This window comes from Nothobranchius furzeri, chromosome 2, assembly GCF_043380555.1.
Source record: "Nothobranchius furzeri strain GRZ-AD chromosome 2, NfurGRZ-RIMD1, whole genome shotgun sequence".
NCBI lineage: Eukaryota > Metazoa > Chordata > Actinopteri > Cyprinodontiformes > Nothobranchiidae > Nothobranchius > Nothobranchius furzeri.
The window spans coordinates 4851701-4873109 of NC_091742.1; the positions used below are offsets into that span (position 1 = coordinate 4851701).

Below are 21409 nucleotides of genomic sequence, written 5' to 3' on the forward strand. Positions count from 1 at the left end.
AAATATTATTTTCCAATTTAAAATGAATTGAAGTAATTATATGTTTAACAAATAAAATACATGCTTCCATAAATGCTGCTGTTATAAAGTGTGTGTACAGTGTGTTAGCCTATAGGGCTAACCCTAATGCTGAATGGGTAAAGAGGTCCTTTGTTTATTGTTTTGCTTTAACATTAGCTTACCTTTGGGACAAATACTGAAAAGAGTCACATTTGTGTTGCATGTCAATAAAGTTATTTACTATAGTTTGAATGTGTGTACATAAAGAAAGGTGACTGGCCCATGCACAAGCTGGAGTGTTCAGCCATGACTGCGTTTGGAGAAAACTGGTGCCCTTCGGAGACGACTCGCCTGGTAGCTCGAATCCTAGCAAAGAAGGTAAAAACCCTGGAAATCTGGGGCATTTCAAAGCTTCTGCTGCAATTTATGGAGTTAATTTACAGCAAAGGCTCCTGCTCTCTGCAGAAAATGCAGAAAGAGCCATCTGCTTCTGAGAAGATGTTGCTCATAGGAGAGCTGCAGTCACGTGAGTGATTCGTCCCTTATCACAAATCGATGAAGACATGCACAACTTCTGATTCCAGTGATGAGCCGGAACATTTGTCGACACTTTCCAGACCGGGAGGATCTGATGAAGACCTGGTGAAACTGGGGACTGTTTAAATAGTGAAGGGTGATAAGTGCAGGAGAGGAACGCGAGCAGATGAACTCCTGAAACTGGAAATCACTAACAATGAACAAATGGAAATACACGAGAGCATAATGTGCATGTTTCAGATAAGACGGACATTTTTATAAATGATGACATATTTTAAAAATCCAATCATTATACGTGTTAGGGTAAGTCTCAACATCAGGCTGGAGAAACTCCAGATCAGGATTTCACTGAATGTTGCACAGATTCATTGTTGGATTTGGTCTGTTTTGCCATTTTCATGAAGCAGCAGTGGAAGGATGATCGATCGGTGCTGATGACCGATTTTAAAATTGGAATAAAACAACCAGAATTTTGAGCTGGTGTGATGATGATCAGCAGCTTTACTTTCGGTGTTTAAAGGTGTGGGATACCTACCTAATTAATACATTTGCAGTGGTCTCTGGTAGTATTGAATGCCTTGCGAGCCATACTCTGGGCAAAAAAATAATAATTCCCCAAAGCTCCTGAATCAGCCTGGATAAGTCTGCTGCAGCAGAGTGGCAGAACCAGTGGCGTGTCCAGATCTTTTAAAATGGGGTGGCCCAGGTGAGGCACAACTTTGTGCATGGGTGGCACCAATGGTTATGCTTTTTTGTTTTACCCCCAAGCTTTTTATGGACAATGAAAAGCCTATTTAAAAGTAAATTAGTGTGGTGGCACCTGGGGTGGCCAATCAGATTCCAAGGGTGGCATGTGCTACCCCAGGCCACTCCCTGGACACGCCCCTGGGCAGAACACGAAAGGAGTCTTAGTTCCTGATATTTGGGCATCTTTCCCCGGACTGGATAACAGCAACGTGACTCTACCACTGACTTGCAATGTGGATGTTTTATCTCCACAAATAACACAGGTTTGGAGGAGTTCTGCTGTGTAGTGGAGTTGCTAATGCTAACAGTTAACTTTTACCAGTCGGGACATTGTCTGTTGATTTCTGAACGCTAAAATAACAACAGCCTTCCCTGTCGTGAGGAATCCAGCTGTTCATTTGGTCAGTGATTGTGTTGTAAAAGGAAGATTTTGTTGTTTTAAAATATAAAGTATGCTGCCCTAAGGGGTCAAAAATTGACCAAAACAAGAGAAAAATATTAAAACACAACTTCTCTCTGCCTGGGTCAGATCTGGAGGATGAAGATAACGAGAAGAGAGAGGGTACCGAGGCTGACATTGCCGCCCTTTATCGATTTTACTCCAAACATTTAGAAATGCCTGACCACAAAGACCTGCTCACACTCTATTCCCAGGTACACTTGTAAAAAAGGTAAAATTTTCATCTTTCTGCGATCCAAAGTGACTTGATCTTTTACTTCCTCTCATGTGGTCAACAGGTTGCTTGTAACGGTTTCACAGTAGAGGATGATGAACTTTTCCAGATGGGCGCTGCGATCTATCCAGAGTAAGGCGTTTAATGCTGCAAGAACACAGATTAAATATGAAATATGACAAGCAGACGCAGCACCATTACCCTTAGACCATCTAGGTTAAACCCTTTTATCCCTGAAGTCTTTCTTTCTTTTGCTTTGTGTCTCCCTTCAGCGTGGCTCTGATCAACCACAGCTGTCTGCCCAGTGTCATAGTCACGTATAACGGAACATCAAGCGAGGTCCGGGCCGTGCAGAACATGAAACCAGGAGACGAAGTGAGGAAAACTGTCAGCTGTTGTTAAAGGGGGCGGAGCTTGTTTTGATTTTGAAGCATAAAGGAGGGAGCCACATGGCCTGTATAAAAGCAGATAAATGATAAATAGAATTATTTGACGGAAAATGACCAGAAACAATCAAACATGTGGATTACACAACACTATCAAATATTTACTTACCAAACTTTTTCAGTTCTGCTTTATTTTTCTGTTCTGTAAAAATATTTCCTTACTATTTTGCATGAATATGACACTAAATGCAAATCAGTTTGGAAATCTGCTCCCTGACTACTCATTTCCAGAAAAAACTCAAGTGCATTATGTGTACAATCATGCAGCTTTCATGTTGAATTATAGTAAGAAGCAAGCCTGTTCCACCAGATTTAAAATCTCACCACCATAACGGATGACTTCAATCTGGATTTGTTGAATAAATCGAAAAACTTTAAAAATTACTAAAGGGTAAAAAAACATTTAAAGAGGTTAAAAAATGTCACTTTGAGTTTTCAGCTATCAGCATTTCCCTGAAAAATCTGGAAATATTAATCAGAAAACAGGTCCCAGTATGATCCGACTCATGGAACAGAGTGGAAATGAAAACTCAGACATGTTCAGAATAGGGTTAATGGCAATTTAATCATCCGTCTCATTTGAAATTTGATCATTTTGGGTGAAATTTGGCGACAAACAAAAATAAAATCGCTTCTGAAGACAGTTTTATTTGTTCTGGTTTATTGTTCCAGGTGCTCATCAGCTACATAGACCTGCTTTATCCAACAGAGGATCGCAACAAGAGGCTGAGAGAGTCCTATTACTTCACCTGCGACTGCAATGAATGCAAAACCAAGTCCAAAGTAAGCCGAACATAAATACTGAGTGGGTTGGATTTGTTCAATGCTAACAACAATTAGCAACAACCCAATATCTGTTATTTTGCATCATAATGTGTGACGCAGCCATACTGAGTTCTGAGGTCAAGGCTGGTCTACGGTTCAACTTTGTGGGACATCCAGTGGATTTTTTTTTCGAGCTTGGAAATCTGGTTCCTAATTAAAATCAGAGCGTGTCATCAGTTACTTAGGCCTGATAACAAAAATGTCTTTTTTATTTTCAAGGACAATGCAAAGGTAAAAGTCCGGAAGAGAAGTGACCCCTTTGAGCCACAGGTCATCAGCAACATGGTGCGCTACGGCAGGAACTCCATCCGAGAATTCAGAGCTCTTAAAAATGTTAAAAATATCCTTTTAATAAATAATCATTTTCAAAATTTTCACCAATCGTTTTCACTAAACATGTCTGAGCTTGTTACGTTTACTTACGAGGAATGACAGTTACAGGTCAGATGTTTTTTTTTACCTCCTCCCAAACACGTGGGCGCTGTCCAAGGTGCTGACTCAGGGGGAACTTATGGGCGTAACATTGCTTTCCAATCGTTTTTGTTCAATCCCAGCCCAGTTTAAGTGCCTTAACTCATTAGCACGTCCCAGTGAGCTACTGGAGATGTGCGAGCAGAGTTTGGAGGAGATGGGAGCCGTCTTTGATGACTCTAACGTCTACATGCTGCACATGATGTACCAAGCCATGGGGGTTTGCATTTACATGCAAGATGCAGACGGAGCCATCAGATATGGAAAGAAACTCCTAAAACCTTACAGGTACTGATATATCTACGCCGATTGAGAAAACTTTAATGATTGCATTTGCAGCATTTAAATTACACTTCAAATGCAATTAATAATACCTCGAAATTCCTTTTTGTATCTAATCCAGCAAGCTGTATCCTCCATACTCCTTAAACGTGTCCTCCATGTACCTGAAGTTGGGTCGAATCTACATGAATGTGGAGAGGCGCTCTGAGGGCGTCAGCGCCCTCAAGAAGGTACATTTGTGCTGATTTTACATATAAACACACAGTCATACAGAAAATGATGCAGTAGTGAGGTGTTTGTTTCCTCAAACAGGCACTGGCTATAATGGAGGTGGCTCATGGGAAGGATCACCCCTACATTAAAGAAGTGCGCAGAGAGATGGGTCAAAAATAAAGAATTAATTAAAGCAACTCGCCCAAATGATAATTTGACTTGATGTTGAACAGAACCGTGAGCTTGCCCTTTACTTTAACTCGGGTCGGAAACTACAGAAGCCAAAAGAGGGCCGTGCTTAGGCCGGTGTGGCATGTGGTTGGGATTGTTGGTGACTAGTTAAGAGACGCAAACGTGTGAGGAATGTTTGTTTTGTGACAAGTCTTAGAAATGACCAACTAGTCGCAGAACGTGAGATGTGATTGTGAGTAAACTGTGACAGCCGTGCAACACTTGTGCAAAGCTAACTTAAATTAGGTCAAACGTGCATTGCATATGTCTTCGTTTACAGCTTAGACGTCAGCCCCTTCCCAAGTGCTCTAACTTTTCTTACACTTTGTGACAGGCTAAAGGCATACTATGCAACTTTGTCATATTTTTTAATTATTTTTTGAGCCAGTATGTCACAGGTGTCAAACTCCGTTCCTCGAGGGCCGCTATTCCACGTTTTAGTGATTTCCCTGTTTCAACACTCCTGATTTCAATCAGCGGGTGATTAAAAGGCTTCTGGAGAGCTTGATGAGCCGCTGCACAGGTGAACCAACCGCGTTGGAACAGGGAAACATCACAAAGATCCAGGATACCAGCCCTCGAGGACGGGAGTTTGACACCCCAGGGTTAATGAAATGTCACTCAGACACTCCCACCAACCTTTGTGGCCAGAATATTGCACTTGCAACTTCAGAGTGGTGGGTCGCCTACTGTTGGACTTATTAAAGTGGATCTGTGTCACGCAGTCTGCTTCCAGCACATTTCCTGCATGTTTTAGATCGTGAACACAGCTGATTTGTTTGCTTTTACTAAATGGACACTAGGGGGTGCTAAATGCGAGCCAAAACTCTTTAACTAAGGGGTTTGGGAAGGAAAACTGCACACACTTAAAGAGAAAATGTGATTTGCAAATTTTATCTTATTTTTTTGTTTTGAATGGTCCAATTCCATCAACTCACGAGTGAGATCCTGCAAGTCATGCAAGGATGCTGAACCCTATAGTGAACATTTGCGGGGACTCCCTCAGAAACAGTCTGCCCGGCTCATTTTAATGACGATAACTCAAAGTAACAAGTTTCTTTTGGGGTGTTTTTGTGATAAATGGGATATAAGATTTATTCATTGTGAGATTTGTATTTTTAAACTGTGAGATGATCATTAATATTGTTATTAAAACTGTTTTGCACTGATTGGCATGTCTGACAGACCCTCTTTAACTAAACGTGTGTGTGTGTGTGTGTGTGTGTGTGTGTGTGTGTGTGTGTGTGTGTCTCATCGTCACAAACTCTTAATCTGTGAACACAAACTCACATTTCAAACATTCTCAAATAAAACCATCTTTACCCCAAAGTCTTAAAGAAAATAAGGCTTTATTTGCATAATAGGCAAGTCCAATATTTTCATGTGTCTGAGGAGAGAAAACACTCAAAATGCTTTAACAAAACGTATGTACACACACATCTGAAGTGTGATTAGGTGTATTGCCAGGAAACGAAAAGAAGAAATTAAATATAAAACAAACGGTGGAATGTCAAAGAGAACAGAAGTGCAACAAAAACGAATGATTTTAAGCCAAAACATTACAAAGCTTATACTTATTTGAGAACATATGCTGAAATATATACATAAAAATATAAAAATGCATGCATAGTTTATTATGTTCTGGTATTTTAAAGGTACCAAGTCCAGAAATGACACATTTGTTCATTATGTACATTAAATGTTGGCTGGTTTTGATTTCAAATTAAGAAAAGTATTTAATTTGATTTATTTATTTATGTTAGATAACAGTTTGAATAGTTGATGTTTGTCTAATTAAGTGTCTAAATTAAAATAAAAAGTTTATTTTTGTTGCATTTTTCAAGGCACTGATTATATATACAGCTTCTATTGTATAATTATTATAAATGACCTCCCACTTTGGGAAAATGCCTAAAATGTATTAAATCACGGTAAAAACTGTGATAAGTTGTATAGAAATGGGATCATTTGGAATTTCTAGATGACTTAAAACATTCGTGTTTTTCAAATGCTCTTATGGGTCTAAACTGGATTTTATTTTCATTTGTTTCACAGATAATGTGAGAAAAGTTTACAAAGAATTATTCTGAAAAACTGTAAATGAGTTCAGATCGGTGTGCTCGCCAACAACGAGAAGAAGGTGACCACATTTTTATCAAAATAAATAAAATATCTGTTACAGAACTGAAGTCAGTGCTTGCTGTTCTAATCAACACTCGGTGAATTAAAAAATACTTTAGTTTGGCAAAACGAGGGTGAGAATGTTGTACCACTGCTGCCCCCTACTGTTCATGCAGCATGACACCAAGTCTAATACTGGCTGGAACATGAAATGTAACAGGGACTCAAAGCTGATGATGCTCACCTGTAGTCTCACACACATGCAGACACACGGCAGAAAAGAAAGGCTGTTCTTTAAACCAACCTACATGAAGATCAGGTTCAAAAGACCAAAATCAAGATAAGGAAACAAAAACCTAAATCTGAATACTTTGAGGAAAGGAAAATTCTAATTTCTGCAAAAACAAATTGTGAGTCTGTACCAGGTTACATTATAGCGCCATAAGTTTGGGTCCCACGGTGATCATCTAGTAGCACTAACGGGTTGCCCCGGCTCAGATGAGGCGGGAGTTCTTGAGGAACTGGATGAGGACCTGGTAGACGAACTGGTACTGGGAGATGGTTTGCACCATCAGCATCCTCTGCTGCCTCAGCTTTGACAACATGGTGGGAACTTCTACTGGCTGGAAGGAAAGGAAAAACAAAAAAAAGATGAATTATTTAAACTTACAGAATTATGAAGGAGGCTGCGCTGCAGCACTAATATGAATGAATAATCGCCGTGGTAACAGGAGCATCTACACACCTCGTTGTGCTCCAGGCAGCTGATCATGAGCTCAGTGAGGATTACCACGCCGGTACGGCCCACGCCGGCGCTGCAGTGCACCAACACTGGCGGGTTGAGGCTCTTTGAGGTATCCAGCATGGAGTTGGTGTGTCTCCTCACAGATTGGATCCCTTCCAGGTAGGCTGCAGGGAGAAAAGAGGCGTAGAGCCGAGTGAGTCTTCAGGAGTTAAACGGTAAAGTTGTCATTGTCGTCGTTAACTCACAGAGGAATCCGGGGACGTATTCAGGACAGCCCTGCTCAGGCCAGTCGGTGTACTGCAGGTGCCAAACCGTCCTCTCTTGGCCAGACAGCAAGTGTTTGACCTTTAACCCTGTGGTGGCGTAGCAGTTATACTCGGTGCGGAATTTGGTGGTCACCTTGTACTTGCCGTGTGTGGCCGAGTTGTGTTTGGAGCCCAGTTTGGGCCAGTAGCGGTGACTCTTGGACCTGCCGCACTCCTGAATTGGACATCGATACGAGATGATTCGTGGGTGAAAGTAGAGAATGAGATATCCATCTGTTTCTAACAGCTGTTGGCCACTAGAAACTATTCACATCTGTGTGTGCCACATTGTGTATACCTCTTCTGCAGTAACCATGGCGATCACATTGACCCCCTGCTCCCAGACCATCTGCCAGAAGTCGCCGCAGGTGTGGGCCAGCGGGCCCTGAGTGGCGATGTAGTGCCACTCCTCCCCTCTGATCATAACCTGAGAAAGAATATTTATTAATCATTATTAAAACTACACTAATATCACAAATCTTCATGAAGAAAACCTGTAAAACAATGAGGTTTAGTTTGATTAAAAGCGCTGTTTCTGCACATATTCACCACTAGATGGCAGTATAAATAGATACTTTTTCCTCTCATAGTTTTTTGCTCTTTATTATGAAAATTACACATTTTCCATTTTCCACACAGTTCTAACATTTTTACCTAATGGTCAACTGGTTTCTCGTCCATCTCCTGATTGTAAACACCGTACTTTTAGTCGAATCAAGAATAAAGTGCTTTATTTTCCTAAATAAACCACCCTACCTTAATTCCAAGGAAATAAATCAGACAGATGTTACCAAGCTTCTATTTCACATTTTTATTATTTAAGTTGGTGTTCACAGACTGCAATGAGAGAAACTGGAGTTTCTTAAGAGGGTTGGAGTTTGAACTACATTCTTTAGTAATTCCAAAGAGCTCTTAGAGCTTAAGGGCCCAAACAACCTTCAATGGCTGCCTTTCATCCTCTCCTCCAAGTTATTTCCTGACTCGGTTCATTTATTTTATTCTTCACTGTAATTCAGCCTGAATTATACCACTGATGCAAAAAGCTCTGAGATTAGACGTTTTTCAGAACATAGTAAACACTAGAATTTTAATTTAGACTTTTATTCTAAGCAGATATGATCAATGTGTTATTTTCATGAATTGGCTTTAAGACACTGACTGGGTTAGGGTTAGAAATGGTAAATATTTCATTGTTCAGTTCCCTATATGAAATCCCTTCATTTCTGAACAAACCTGCTTGAAATTTTTGAACATTTGGTTAATTTGCAAATAAATTAGAGAAAATAAATTATAAAAACATATCCATAAGCAGTGTGAATAAATCTTTCGACGTCAAGCAGGGAGGTGTTTTAAATAATAGGAAAAAGGAAAAATGGTTACAGGTGTGGTTCACTAATTTAATCAATACATTTCCAGTGGTAGGAATTAATGCCTTGCCGCCGTACTCAGGGCGCAGGAAGCCCACAAACGCCTGGCTCAGCAGGGATAAGTCTGCAACATCAGAGGACAGCTTCACACGGCAGGATTTGGTCTCTTACCCCCAAATTCCACTACCTCCGCTCCGCTCCGACACGAACGCCGGAGCAAAATCGGTCCCGTTGTAGTCAATCAGAGCAATTCAACTACTGCGGCTGTGCTCCGGCTGTGCTCCGGCAGTGCGGCGCCGTGCGCCGCCCTCTGTTCCGGTGTCCGGCTAAAATAGAATCTATCCTATTTTCGCCGGACGCCGGAGCACCTCCGCAGTAAATGGACAGAAATCACAACCGCCCAACAGGAAAAGGAGCAAGCACAATTTCCGTTTTTCACAATAAATCGATAAACAAAAGGCGCTTTTTGTTTCATATGCACAGGTTTAACAACTTTAACAACTATCAATGGCGGCTCAAGTTTAAATGCACAAAAGTAAGCCACAAATACAGTTTCTACTATCAAAGTAGTCACACTTTGTTGATCCAAACACTACTGATCTCTCAACACAAATGATGGGCAGATTAAACTGTTCATTTCGATGCTTCTCCCACACAACGGGTGTTTGGATCTAACTTCCGCGTTTATTGCTCGGACGCAAGATCTCGAAAATCCCGCGCATGCTTGTCTGCCCACCTCAGGCCTCCGCACCAGAGCGGAGCCGTTGTAGAGCGGGTACCAGTAAAAATTGAGTTCGGAAGCGAGCGGCTGCGGAAGGCGGGGGCGGACCGGAGCGGAGGTAGTGGAATTTGGGGGTTATTTCCTGATATTTGGAAATCTCACCTCGGATCGGATAACTGCAACACGACTCTACCGCTGACTCAGTTTGGTGTGCAACGTGGATGGTTCATCTCCTCAAACAGCACAACTCTGGAGGAGCTTCTGCTGTGTGGTGGAGTTGCTAATGCTAATGGTTAGCTTCTGCTAACCGAGACATTCTCTGCCGATTCTGGGCGTTAAAACAACAACAGCCTGCCCCTCCACTATGGATGACAGTGTGGTGTAGATCTTTCAGGTTTTTCAAATCATAAAGTTTAAACGTCTGTTTTCTATCAGAAGCTAATGCAGGAGATAGGTGTAGGAGACTATCTTCATGTTCAGCCTGCACGAAAAACTCGGAGTGTTCGATTATAATCAGAAATAATCAATAAGAAATGTATTCAGTGTTGCGCACCTTTAATAAAATTACGTTTCAGACTTTATGGATCATAAACCAGCAGATAGTTCCCGAGCACAGCCGCAGCTGGAGCTCACCGCTCCCCACAGGGATGGGTCAAATGCAGAAACGTACCTTCACCAGTGTGTGATGACGACTAACGGCACTGTAACTTTAATGAAAAAGAGGAATTTGAGGTGTTTTATATTCATGTTACTGGAATAGGCAACAAACTCCAAAGACGTTTAATTCCTCCTTTCTCAACCCAACTGCGTCTCTCTGCATATATACTCCCTGGTTTCTCCAATTCAATGCCAGATCCTGCAGTTAACTTCCTGTCGGATGCTTTGTGTCAGTCTATGCACAGCAACTGAATAAAATATCCCACAGGGATAGATTATTTGATAAATAATGAGCGCAGGTTGGTTTTACATATTTAACACTCAACCTTTGACCCTTAGAAGTAGACCACACCTTGATGTGTGAGGCATTAACGTAGCCCGTGTTGTTCTCTTTGTTTGGCACGAGCTCGACTCGGTTCTCCTCGTACGGGACCACATCCCGAAAGCGATTGCGCTCCACGTTTTCGGGCAGAGTCGCAGTCGTGACCATGCAGCTCGCCCTCTTCTTAGGCACCTGCTCATACTCGGTGAAGACCCGCTCCTCCTCCAGCGTCAGCTCCAAGGTCTTACACTGAGGAGGAAAAAAGAGAGGGGACGGTCATCAGACACAAGAGCTTTACGTCATCTGCTGGTTCTTCTTTGTCCAAGTCTTTTACCATCCGTCACAGCCTGGAGACCATTCAGCCCAGAAGAATCTATCTCATTACAATACATTCGGAGCTCTCTAAACTGTCGTCATCACTCGCTGCTGGAAACAGGCTCCAGAATCAAAGGCCTCAAAGTGCACTACCTCTAAAAGCTCAACAAATAGAGACACAGAGGGCATTCTTCCTCAGGGGGCTGCATATTTAATAAACCGGTCATGTTTGGAAGAGCAGAATATCGTTCTTTCTTCTCCTTTTTTTCTCTGTGGTTGGCTCACCCTCTCTCGGGTCACATTCTTCACATAGCAGCGGGCCCGGAGACGATAAGCACCATCGTGCCACGCGTTCCACAGCCCACTAAGGGGATTGCCCCCGTTAGCTTAGCAACAGCAAGGGGACCAAACCTGGGTTTCAACCCCCCCCCCTCTCAACACTCAATATGAAGCAAACTGTTTAAGCGGGAAGTGGAATTAATTAATTCCATGTGATCAGTGAGCGAGCCAGATTCTCTGACCTGCTGCAACAAACTTCAGATTTGACCTTAAATCTCTTCAAACTCAGCTTTTTTTTTTACGTCAAAAGTGAAAATGAGTAGCTTTTAAGTTGTCAGTCTGTAAAAAGAGCACTAAGGACATAACTGATCGTCTCACCCTTTCATCCGATGCTGACTTAGCGCCGTCCTCCCCTGGAGTCCTGATGGCGGGCATCCGGGCCACGTAGAGGCCGTTGAGGGCAGCCATCATCAGCGGTCTGTTCATGGAGTCCACAGACATCTTCTGTCTTTCCAGCGTCTTCAATAGAGAGGAAAATCCTGTTGTCATGGTTACAGGCACTGGTCGTGATGACACAGACTGAACTAAAACGCACGTGGAAAACTTAAAAGCATGCAGGATGGATCTGTGGCCTTATGGGTCCTCTTGCAGCCTGACACCAAGCATGGAGATAAAAATAAACTAGAATTATCCTTACTCCTTTTCGAATAAACACACCTACCTTTTCTGAATCCTTGTTTTTTTCTCCAGACAACAGACTCTTCCTGTCTTACTGACTCCTTTTTTCTTGCTGCCCAAACACATATTTAATAGTCCCTCCTTCCACCGGGATTAACCCGTCTAATCTGTGTTGCTATTAAAGCTCCAGGACAGCCCCGCCTCCTTCATCCACTGCGGGACAGTCAAAACAACATTTTGAGTGTTGAAAGGTTTTGTCTGTGTGTTAAAACCCAGCTGGTGAAAACCGGAGGGTTTGGGTTAGGGAGGAAAGCAGGAAGGAAATCACAGAAATGTTTAAAGACGCTAACAAACACTCAGATGAGTTGGGATTATGACCAGATGTCATACATTTGGGTCTAATGCAGGACTGATTGCTGTGTTATTTGTTTGCATCTATTCAGAGCCCCAACCTAAACAAGAGCAAGCAACTAGAGGAATAATCTGGGAGCTTTGTAAGGCTTTTAGCCACCTGGGGGAACCCAAAGCTGAGTGCTGAAACCCAGATTACCGCTAATCAAACCCAGTGGGTAAACAACAGGTCATTACGTTTAAATCAGCACCAGCAGGACCACATTTCACCAAGACAGGATCATTTTCTGCTTTAGTGTCTCGCATTTCTGATGAGTTACTCATATATATTGTAAGTCAAAGGGGTCACCTTACCCTCTGAGCGATCTCCCTCTCCACTATGCTGTCTTCCAGGGAGAACATCTCAGACACTGGCCTCTCCTTGACCGGTTCCTTCCTCACCCTCTCCTTCACGCTGGTCAAGTCTGGTTCTGAAATAGATGGACCTAAAACTGCTCCATTCACGCTGCTATGGTCCCCTCGGGTCAACGTCCCCCCACCGCCACCCTGGTTCGGCCCACTGTTCAGGCCTTGGTTTAGGTCCATCGGATCGTGGTTGCACTCTGGTTCCTGACTGTGGTTGTGCTGCTGGGTGGCGTTGTGATTGTGAGAGCAGATCTGAGCATTGGCAGGAGGTCTTGGAGGGCCAGGGTACCCTGGTGGAGGTTTGTTTGGCAGCTTAGCCAGAGCAGCCTGCAGCTGAGCGCTGATACTGATGTCCTCGTTGAGACCAGGGATCTGAACGTCCAGCTCAGGCCTCTCCTCTTCCTCCTCCTCCTCACTCTCACTGCTGTGTATGAGCATCGTAGCATTTGAAAGAGTCTTCTGATGCTGGTAAGCCGCGGCTGTGGGTGGTGCTACAGAAGCTTCAGGTGCATTCTGGGTAGATTTCTGTATGGCCAGTTCCTTTGGCTGCTGAGGCTGAGGTGGCATCACATGTTCTCTGAGAGTATTCCTCCGAAGAAGAGGGGCGTTCATGCCCTTCAACGCCAGCCCTTCCATCACTCCTCCTCCTCTGAGGCTGGTGATCACCTCCATGCTGTGCCTCTTGTTCAGAGTGGACCGATGCTTTGCAGCTGCAGTTAGCGGTTCGCTAACTTCCTGCAGGGACTGGTGCACCACTGCTGAGCTGTCTGGTTGGAAGGTCTTGACTGACAGCTGCACCATGCGGGTGACCAGCTCAGGACTGCTGCCTCCGATGCAGCGATGGCGGTGGCTGGCGAGGTCCGGCGTGCTGGTGGCTGGGCGGAAAGCGTTGGAGGGGTAAGGTGGAGGAGGACGTGAGATGTGGTTTTGTAGCATATTAGCTGTAGCAGCGTAACCTCCCATGTTGGCTCCTTGTTTGGTGTTTGCCAGGTCGGGTGTGCTTACAGTGTGGGAGATGGAGCTTCCCACACCCCCGGGGCTGCCTCCACCTCCATTAACGAAGGGTGAGTGACAATGACCCTGGCTGCCGGCTGGCCCTCCTGTATGGGGGCCATGGGACACCGGCTTACTGTAACTGATCTGTAAAGCAGACAGACAGTGGGAGGTGAATTAAACCAGTAAGTTAGGATGAAAATTAGATACGGAGAATCCAGCACTACCTGTGGTGTGTATGGTCCAAGACTAGGACCAAGGCCATGATAAGGGCCCTGTTCCCTTATTTCTGGCTGGCTGTAGACTAGAGCCTCCGGCTTACGGTAAGCACAAGCATTAATGATGTTCAGACTCCGCAGTGACTGGCTGTGGAGGTCGTGGTGAGCTGGGACCAGGCGCCGCTTCTGCCGCATGACAGCATCATACTCAGGAGTGGGCCGGTAAGATGGAGGAATGATGGCGCTGTGACGGTGGCTAGGAATGAAGTCGGCACGCATGAGCTCACTGCCGGGAATGCTCAGGTTGGAGGACATGGGCGAAGCCGGGATGAAGGTCTGGGAACGATTAAGGGAGCTCAGGCTGGGGCTGCTGTACATGCTCCCATTGGTCACGGTGCCATTTCGGAAGGCAAAGTCCACCGGGCACCGATCCAGACTGGTCTCTGACTTGTAGTAAGGATCCTCATGGAAGATGCTGTCTACAAGGAGAACATGGAGCATAACCAACCAAATTCAAGCTACAATAATGCTCTAGCTGTTAATGGCTATGAGTATTCTAAATAATTTAAAGGCGTTGTTCACTCCTAGAATCAATACATTTGCAGTGGTCTCTAGCGGGAATGAATGCCTTGTAACTAGGGCTGCACGATATTAGGAAAACCTGCGATATTCGATAATGATTAATATTGTGATGACGATATTACTTGCGATAAATAAAAACTTAACTCAGGAACAAAAATTATCTAAAAGAAGTAAAAATATCATAAAAATGAGAAATGCAAAAGATGTGAGGAAAAGGAAAAAAAAACAAACAAGAAAAGGCGACCAGTGGATCACGGGAAAAGCAGAATCAGCAGAAAGAGCTAACAAAGCTAACTCAGGTGTTTGCTAACCATCAAAATGAAGTGCCATCCGCCTCGGGGGCGGGCATCTGACCTATGAGAACCCAGCCAATTTGGCCGAATGGGTGAAGAGCTCTATTTGATCTGTTAACAAAACATCATGCTTCCGTTCGATTGACAGAACGCATTATGTGTAGCAAACATTTGAGCTGGCCATTCATTGTGATATTTATCTGTTCTTTGCGATATGCATATTGCGCATGCTGATATCGCGATAACGATTTATTTACGATATATCGTGCAGCCCTATTTGTAACTCTGGGTACCAAACGCCCCGGTGTGCTCAGAGGAGAACTTCAGACAGCAGGATTTAGAATCTTACTTCCTGATATTTGGACATCTCGCCTTTAAAAGTTTGTCGAACAAAAATGAGAAGAACTATTTCTTGTGAAAAACGTACCCTGATGTAGCAATAACGGCACAAATGAGAATTATTTTAAACGATCTAATGTCATTTTTATTCCATAGTAACCACACTTCTGCATAGCTCAACACAGAGGAAAACCTTTCTCCAGGCAGCTTTAAAGGCTATAAATTTTAGACGCGCCCAACATGATTTTGGCAACGGGGGTGAGGGTGCCAAAAGTTCTCCTGACGTTTAAGCTAACCCTGAAAAGTGTTTTACTTTGAAAAACAGAGGAAGTATAATAAAGTTCATAGGATTTAACGAATACAGATCAATCAATTATTAATTTCTCTATAATTGCAGGTTTTATGTTTTTTCTTGTAGTTAAAAGCCAATATTTGTCCACGCTTGCGATCTAGAGAGTGGTGGCTGAGGTCACACTGCAGACTGATCTCACACCCACACACAGCAGCAGCACACCCAGAGTGTTTTTCCCCGCTCTTGTTTTATTGTCAAGCTAACGTGAGCAAAGCTCTTTGGATTACAAGGCGGCCTGAGTGTGTGAATGAGTCGATGAAAGGGTGAAGCGCAAATGAGGTCACCGCACTGCACCCCAAAACTTTGAGCTCTAATTGGCTGGGAGCTCGTTAAAATTTACTCTGAGTCACACGACTGGTGGGAAAAACACAATTAGCTCAAGTCAAAATGTTTTAGTTATTCTCGGGGGGGGGGGGGGGGGGGGGGGGGGACCTTTTTTCTAATGAAATCAAAGCGTGCTTTGGATGGTGAGAGGGAGAGGGTGGGACTTGCTCTAAATTTGTGCGTGTGTGTGTTTCACCTTGAGAGCTCTGCGTGTCCTGATAGTGCTCGTGCACTGACTGGAAGTTACAGGATTGGGGTCGTGGCTTTAAAAGAAAAAACAGATAAAACACAAGTAAATAGAAGCGCTGTAAGTGGTTCTTTAATCTGAAAAGTCCCAGGATTCCAGTCGAGCCACATTTAGCGTAACCATTGTCTGGCCTGCTGGGAAGGAGAGGCAGAAATCACTGCCTTCATTGTCGTAATGGAAGCAACACCCATGGTGACTTTCCAACAACGCCAACGCACATTTCAAACAAAACTTCAGGGCACAAGGAGCTGCTCCGAGTGGAACTGGATCTCCATTTTAGTCATTCCTGCTAAGATCTTCTAATGTAAGACCAGAAAGTTTACCAGAGATAAACGAGGGTTCCAGGTGGGTCTCCTTCTAATTGGTGCAGGTGAGTGTGTGGGCCTGGTAGGAAAGATGACCACATAAAGACAAAAATGATATTTTACTCAACTATAACCAACGTTGTGCACAAGCTTTGATTCTAAAAGCCACACGTGGACTGTAGTTACTCTAAAGGCCTTCAGCTGGCCTCTCCGTGCAGCCTTGAGACTCACTCTGTGCAGATTTTGTTCTGTTTGTAGAATTTGTGTCGAGCCGTGAAGAGACGAGCAATGTACTTGGCCATTTCCATATCCTCCTGCAGATACACACACAAGGGAGGAAACATGGATGGGTTTCTGGAAACAACACGAAGCTCCTCCCCCTCCTGTACTTTCTTCCACAGTCACACCTGTAGATGTAACCGTCCACCTTGCAGGAGGTGTTTTGAGTTTGACTCTTTCAGCAGAACCTGTAGACACAACACTCACCATGTGAAAATTGATGGTGTCGTCTCTGCTCGTTATCTCCACTGTGATGGCTGCCTTGTTGTGTGCTATGGTACCAATGTCCTTCCACCTGTTGCGCACAAAGAAACACATTTTTTTTATAGATTTCCCATCATACATCTGTGCTAGTCCCAAAATAGTGGAGGCACGTACTTGTGGAGCATGATGGATCTGCCGTTCCTGTGTTTCACAAACAGCCCGATGAAAGACACGCCAATGAAAATGTCATTGGTGTAGTTGTCCTGTAGGGGATAAACTCGTTTTCAGACATTTTCTTTTCATTACAAAGATGTTTTTAACATGTAAGTTTGTGAAGAGATGCAAAAATCATCCACCTTAGCAAGAAAGCTCTCCTGGCCGAAACCGTCAAGTTTCTCCACCTCCTTTATATAAAGCAGTTCTGCTTCAGCAGGCTGCATTCCACTTTAAACGACAGATGTAAGACATGATCAATTTTACCAAACTGATAGTTCTGTAAAAATGTAAGTGAAATAAGATTTTAACCCTGACAGGATTGATGAGCTAACGGCTAGTCCAACTGAGCTCTAGATCAAACTTGATCACTGCAGTTAACTTATTCACTGACAGCCATTTCCTGATCACTAACGGCCTTCGCTGCCAGCGTTTCTCACCGTTTTTACTGTTTTTTAAGAGTCAGAACGTTGCGCGCTAGCATGATGTCGATGCCAAAACAACCAAAACAAAGAGGAGACTCACTTCTTACATCAGGAAGAAGACGCGTGTTTCGAGCGTTATCCGTTCTTTCATAATCCGTTGTCGAATTGTGATCGGCAGACGCTTTTCTGGTTCGCGCCTCACTTTTTTTACAGGAACGGCCCAAAACGATCTCCTAATACATGGATGTGTTGCTTCCTGATCATGTGATCTGTGACGTATGCGGATGAAGATCGGCTTCAGGGCTGAGATGTTTGTTCTCTCAGCGCGGGGGCTCGTTCCGATGCTCAAACAGTAAAAAAATGCAAATTGGCAGTGAATGAGTTAAAAAAAAATCTCAAATCTCTAAATAATCATAATGGTTCATATAAAAGCTATTATGTACATAAACCTTTACATTGCTCTCAAGTTCATATTATGGCTAAACCTACAGCTAGCTGCTGCTGCTGCTGCTGCCACAATCTGAGCTTACATATAACCATAAAAATGCATTTATAAAAACGTTTGAATAAAAACGTTAACGCAAGTCATCCTATGTATGTAAATAGAACCTACGATTGTCTTTCAAACTGCCACGCATGCAGCGGTACAGCGCTAGGACAAATCAAAGCAATAAACGGCACGGCGTATTCACCGCCACGGCAATCAGTCAAAGACGAGGACCAAAAAGATCCCCTCTAAGTCGTCCAAAGTTGATGCCAAATTGGTTTCAAACGAGCGTCATTCCTGAGTCGCCACCATCTTTATTGTTTTGTTCTGTTGCAGCTCTGACATAATGGCGCTAAGCCCGCCCAGCGTCTGTCTAAAACCATAAAGTGTTGTGATTGGCACTGCGTAAACTTAGCCAAGCCAATGGTCGACCTGCTGAGGCTACAATGGCGCGTGGCGAGACTGACCTGCAGAGCTAAATATTCAACTACTGTTACGGGTTGTCTGGGTTTCTAGTAAAAGTTTACAGAACAAAAAAAAAAACATGAGACTGGAGTTTTTTTTAGATGGTAAAACTTCTACTTCGGTCTCAGTTGGACTAGCAGTTAGCTTGTCAATCATTGTTCTTTAAATTGAGTCTGTCCTAAGAGCCGTCAACTTCAGGTAAGATATTCATCAAAACTGCTTTTTTAAATCTTTCTTTTGTTTCCATATGGTGTAGCTGCTGCTGCTAATACCAGTGACTTTTGTGCTCATCAGCAACTCTCTTGGTCCAGTCATCCAACACTTCATCTCCATTGGGCCAATTCTGCAGGGCAGAAGATGCAACAGCATGCAACAGATTAATAAGACTAACTACTAATTGGGGATCAAATGAAGGATAATTACAATAAAATAAATAGGAACCTAAATTTGAATCATTTAATAATCCATCATGAATCCCATAATTGAATAATTGCATCTTGGTTTTGATCTCACTCCAACATACTTTCTGCTTGTTACGCAGGAATGCATCAGGAAGAGGTTCAAAACTGTCACGAGAATGTGTGCCTTCAAGCAGCGTTTTTACCGAGAAACACAAAAAATTCCTATATGAGCTTTAAAAGTTTGAGAGCTCACCACTGGGAAGAGCATTAAATCCCTGAGGAAGTCCTGAGACGAAGAGTGAGTGAAGTCTCCAAAGTCGGCTACAAAAACCAGACACATGGAAAAAGAGAAAGATTAAATAATAGATTAGAGTAGAATTTAATAATTATTGAGCAGAATCTTTGCATCAGCCGTAATAAACAGTTTACCCAAAAGGCTAAAACTAACTGCTAATTTGATTTAAGAGTCAACTAAAGATCACAACAAAAACATGCCTGAAATCTGAACACAACATGGATAAAAAATTATTTAAACCCCTAAAAAAGTTTAGATTAAGAAAATTAAACCTTTCTTTTAGTACTTTTTTGCTGAATTGGTCATGCACAAGTTAAATGGGGAAGACTATTGCAAGAATCGGGACCTCCTTCGAGTCAGAAAAGCTTCCATAAGGATGATCAGCTCAAATGTTTTCATGTTGAAAATTAAGACATGAAAAATATAATCCTAACCCCATCAAGCTGTAAAAAAGGGAATAAATCCACAACATTGAAGAAGGTCAAGGCCTTAATGCAAGCCAGCAAAGGCTTAGATTTCATCTAAAAATCAAGAACAAACAAGTGAGAGGAGCAATCATTTTAAACGATTCGATGTTACAGCTTAATAATTAGGCAAAATCCCACGTTCCAGGGTAAGAACCTTCCTTCCTTAGCTATAAATACCTTTTATGAGGAATGTCCTATTTTAAAATCTGTTAGAGATCTTATTCTGAAAAGTTGTAGCTCAGATCGGATTTCTAGGAAATCACGTCTGCCAACAGTCCTAAACCTTTCAAATTAACATCAAATTTGATTCCATTTATTCATAAAGTTCTCTGAATCTCACAATCAAATCATATAAAAAGCATTAAATATGTTTTCATTTTTTATTTTAATGAAAAAGCAAACAATGTGCTTTTTATGTCTCACACATAGTTTAGTCATTTCCTAATCCTTTACGAGTCTAAAAGGTCTTTGTAACATCTACTACGCGAGTGTTTCGAATATTTACAACTCAAGATTACTGAGTATGTCAGCGTCACCCCCGCACATGTAAACATCTCTATAACGTGTTCGTTTATCAGACAGAGCTTGTTCTGAGGGATGTTTTGGAGCGGAGGATCCTTGCCTCCTCACCGATAAGAGTCTTCCTGCTGCAGCTGCAGCTAACTGTGGAGCCACCGATAAGCTGTTTACATTTCCCCTGGGAATGTGTGTGTGTGTGTGTGTGTGTGTGTGTGTGTGTGTGTGTGTGTGTGTGTGTGTGTGTGTGTGTGTGTGTGTGTGTGTGTGTGTGTGTGTGTGTGTGTGTGTGTGTGTGTGTGTGTGCGTGTGTGTGTGGCTGATACCATAGGAACTCAAGTGGACTCCCTTTGGTATGCAGCCATATAAGGTAGGAGAGTCAGGATGACCCGAGGAAGCGTGAGCCGTGCTCGCTCTACCCTCCGAGGCCGACTCTCTGGTAAATGATTCACGTGAGAGTCTCTACATGTGTTTCACCTTGTACCGCTAGCCCAGCTAGTCTGATGCCCCGCTCCACAGTGCACGGCAGGCGTCCATCCAGCACCTCCTTCTTCACCTGCAGGTAATACTGATACCTGCAAAGGAAGGAGGGGGGTAATGTCAGAAAAAAATACAGAATCAGACGTTCTTGGATCGAAGTGAAGGGTCAGAAGTCCATATTTACATTCATAATATTATGTTTCTGATCCATGCAAAGATTGATATCCCTCCATTGCACATTTTTGTCTGGACTTTGTTCTTTCTTTTCAGTTGTGCTCCAAAAATAAGGAAAGAGCAAAAGAGGAGGACAAAAGAAGATGCTAAAAGGCTATTTACAAGATCAGAATTTTTTTTTTTTTTGTTAATTAACATTCTTCTAAAAAGCTGTCAGTACTGAACTGAAATCTGGTTTAAAAAGTCAACGGAGGAGCTTTAGAAGGTCTTCCAAAACCCTGAAAAATGTGTGATCATGACCAGTTTTAAGGGGGGCTGTTTGGATTGAAAACATGAAGAAATGGAAGATGGCCTCTTTTAGAAACAAGGCAAAAACCTCCTTTTTTACTTACTTCTCTGCTAACATGAGAACAAACAAAGCAGTCAAAATGGTAATTAGGGGTGTGTACTGGCAAGAATCAGGCGATACGATATATACCACAATACAGCAGAGTAGGGCTGCAACAACGAATCGATGAATTCGATGAAAATCGATTACTAAAAGCGTTGGCAACGAATTGCGTCATCGATTCGTTGTGTCGCACAACTCTTCCAAAAGCGCCCCCACCATCCCCCCCACCCCCCCCCACCCCCCCTCCCGCCCGCCGTTGCGCGCAGA

General features: G+C 43.1%; 2 protein-coding genes across 2 annotated transcripts in view; one reads left to right on the top strand and one right to left on the bottom strand.

Annotated features, from left to right (window-relative positions):
* LOC107377597 (N-lysine methyltransferase SMYD2) overlaps positions 1-4608 on the top strand; it is a 7352-nt gene extending 2744 nt beyond the window's left edge. Inside the window, exons 3-12 of the mRNA XM_015947304.3 lie at positions 268-378; positions 466-526; positions 1814-1938; positions 2023-2090; positions 2231-2333; positions 3077-3187; positions 3449-3569; positions 3814-3988; positions 4104-4212; positions 4295-4608. Coding sequence (XP_015802790.1) covers positions 268-378; positions 466-526; positions 1814-1938; positions 2023-2090; positions 2231-2333; positions 3077-3187; positions 3449-3569; positions 3814-3988; positions 4104-4212; positions 4295-4375 — 1065 coding nt within the window. The 3' untranslated portion in view covers positions 4376-4608. The remainder of the gene's footprint in view (positions 1-267; positions 379-465; positions 527-1813; positions 1939-2022; positions 2091-2230; positions 2334-3076; positions 3188-3448; positions 3570-3813; positions 3989-4103; positions 4213-4294) is intronic.
* A 2216-nt stretch (positions 4609-6824) lies between these two features.
* LOC107377599 (protein tyrosine phosphatase non-receptor type 14) overlaps positions 6825-21409 on the bottom strand; it is a 33264-nt gene continuing 18679 nt past the window's right edge. The window contains exons 3-19 of the mRNA XM_015947306.3: positions 20575-20672; positions 19073-19140; positions 18691-18761; positions 17185-17272; positions 17003-17091; positions 16832-16919; positions 16577-16659; positions 16364-16424; positions 15990-16056; positions 13913-14382; positions 12642-13832; positions 11637-11777; positions 10695-10913; positions 7896-8024; positions 7538-7772; positions 7293-7456; positions 6825-7170 (exon numbers count right to left, since the gene is read on the bottom strand). Coding sequence (XP_015802792.1) covers positions 7042-7170; positions 7293-7456; positions 7538-7772; positions 7896-8024; positions 10695-10913; positions 11637-11777; positions 12642-13832; positions 13913-14382; positions 15990-16056; positions 16364-16424; positions 16577-16659; positions 16832-16919; positions 17003-17091; positions 17185-17272; positions 18691-18761; positions 19073-19140; positions 20575-20672 — 3391 coding nt within the window. The 3' untranslated portion in view covers positions 6825-7041. The remainder of the gene's footprint in view (positions 7171-7292; positions 7457-7537; positions 7773-7895; positions 8025-10694; positions 10914-11636; positions 11778-12641; positions 13833-13912; positions 14383-15989; positions 16057-16363; positions 16425-16576; positions 16660-16831; positions 16920-17002; positions 17092-17184; positions 17273-18690; positions 18762-19072; positions 19141-20574; positions 20673-21409) is intronic.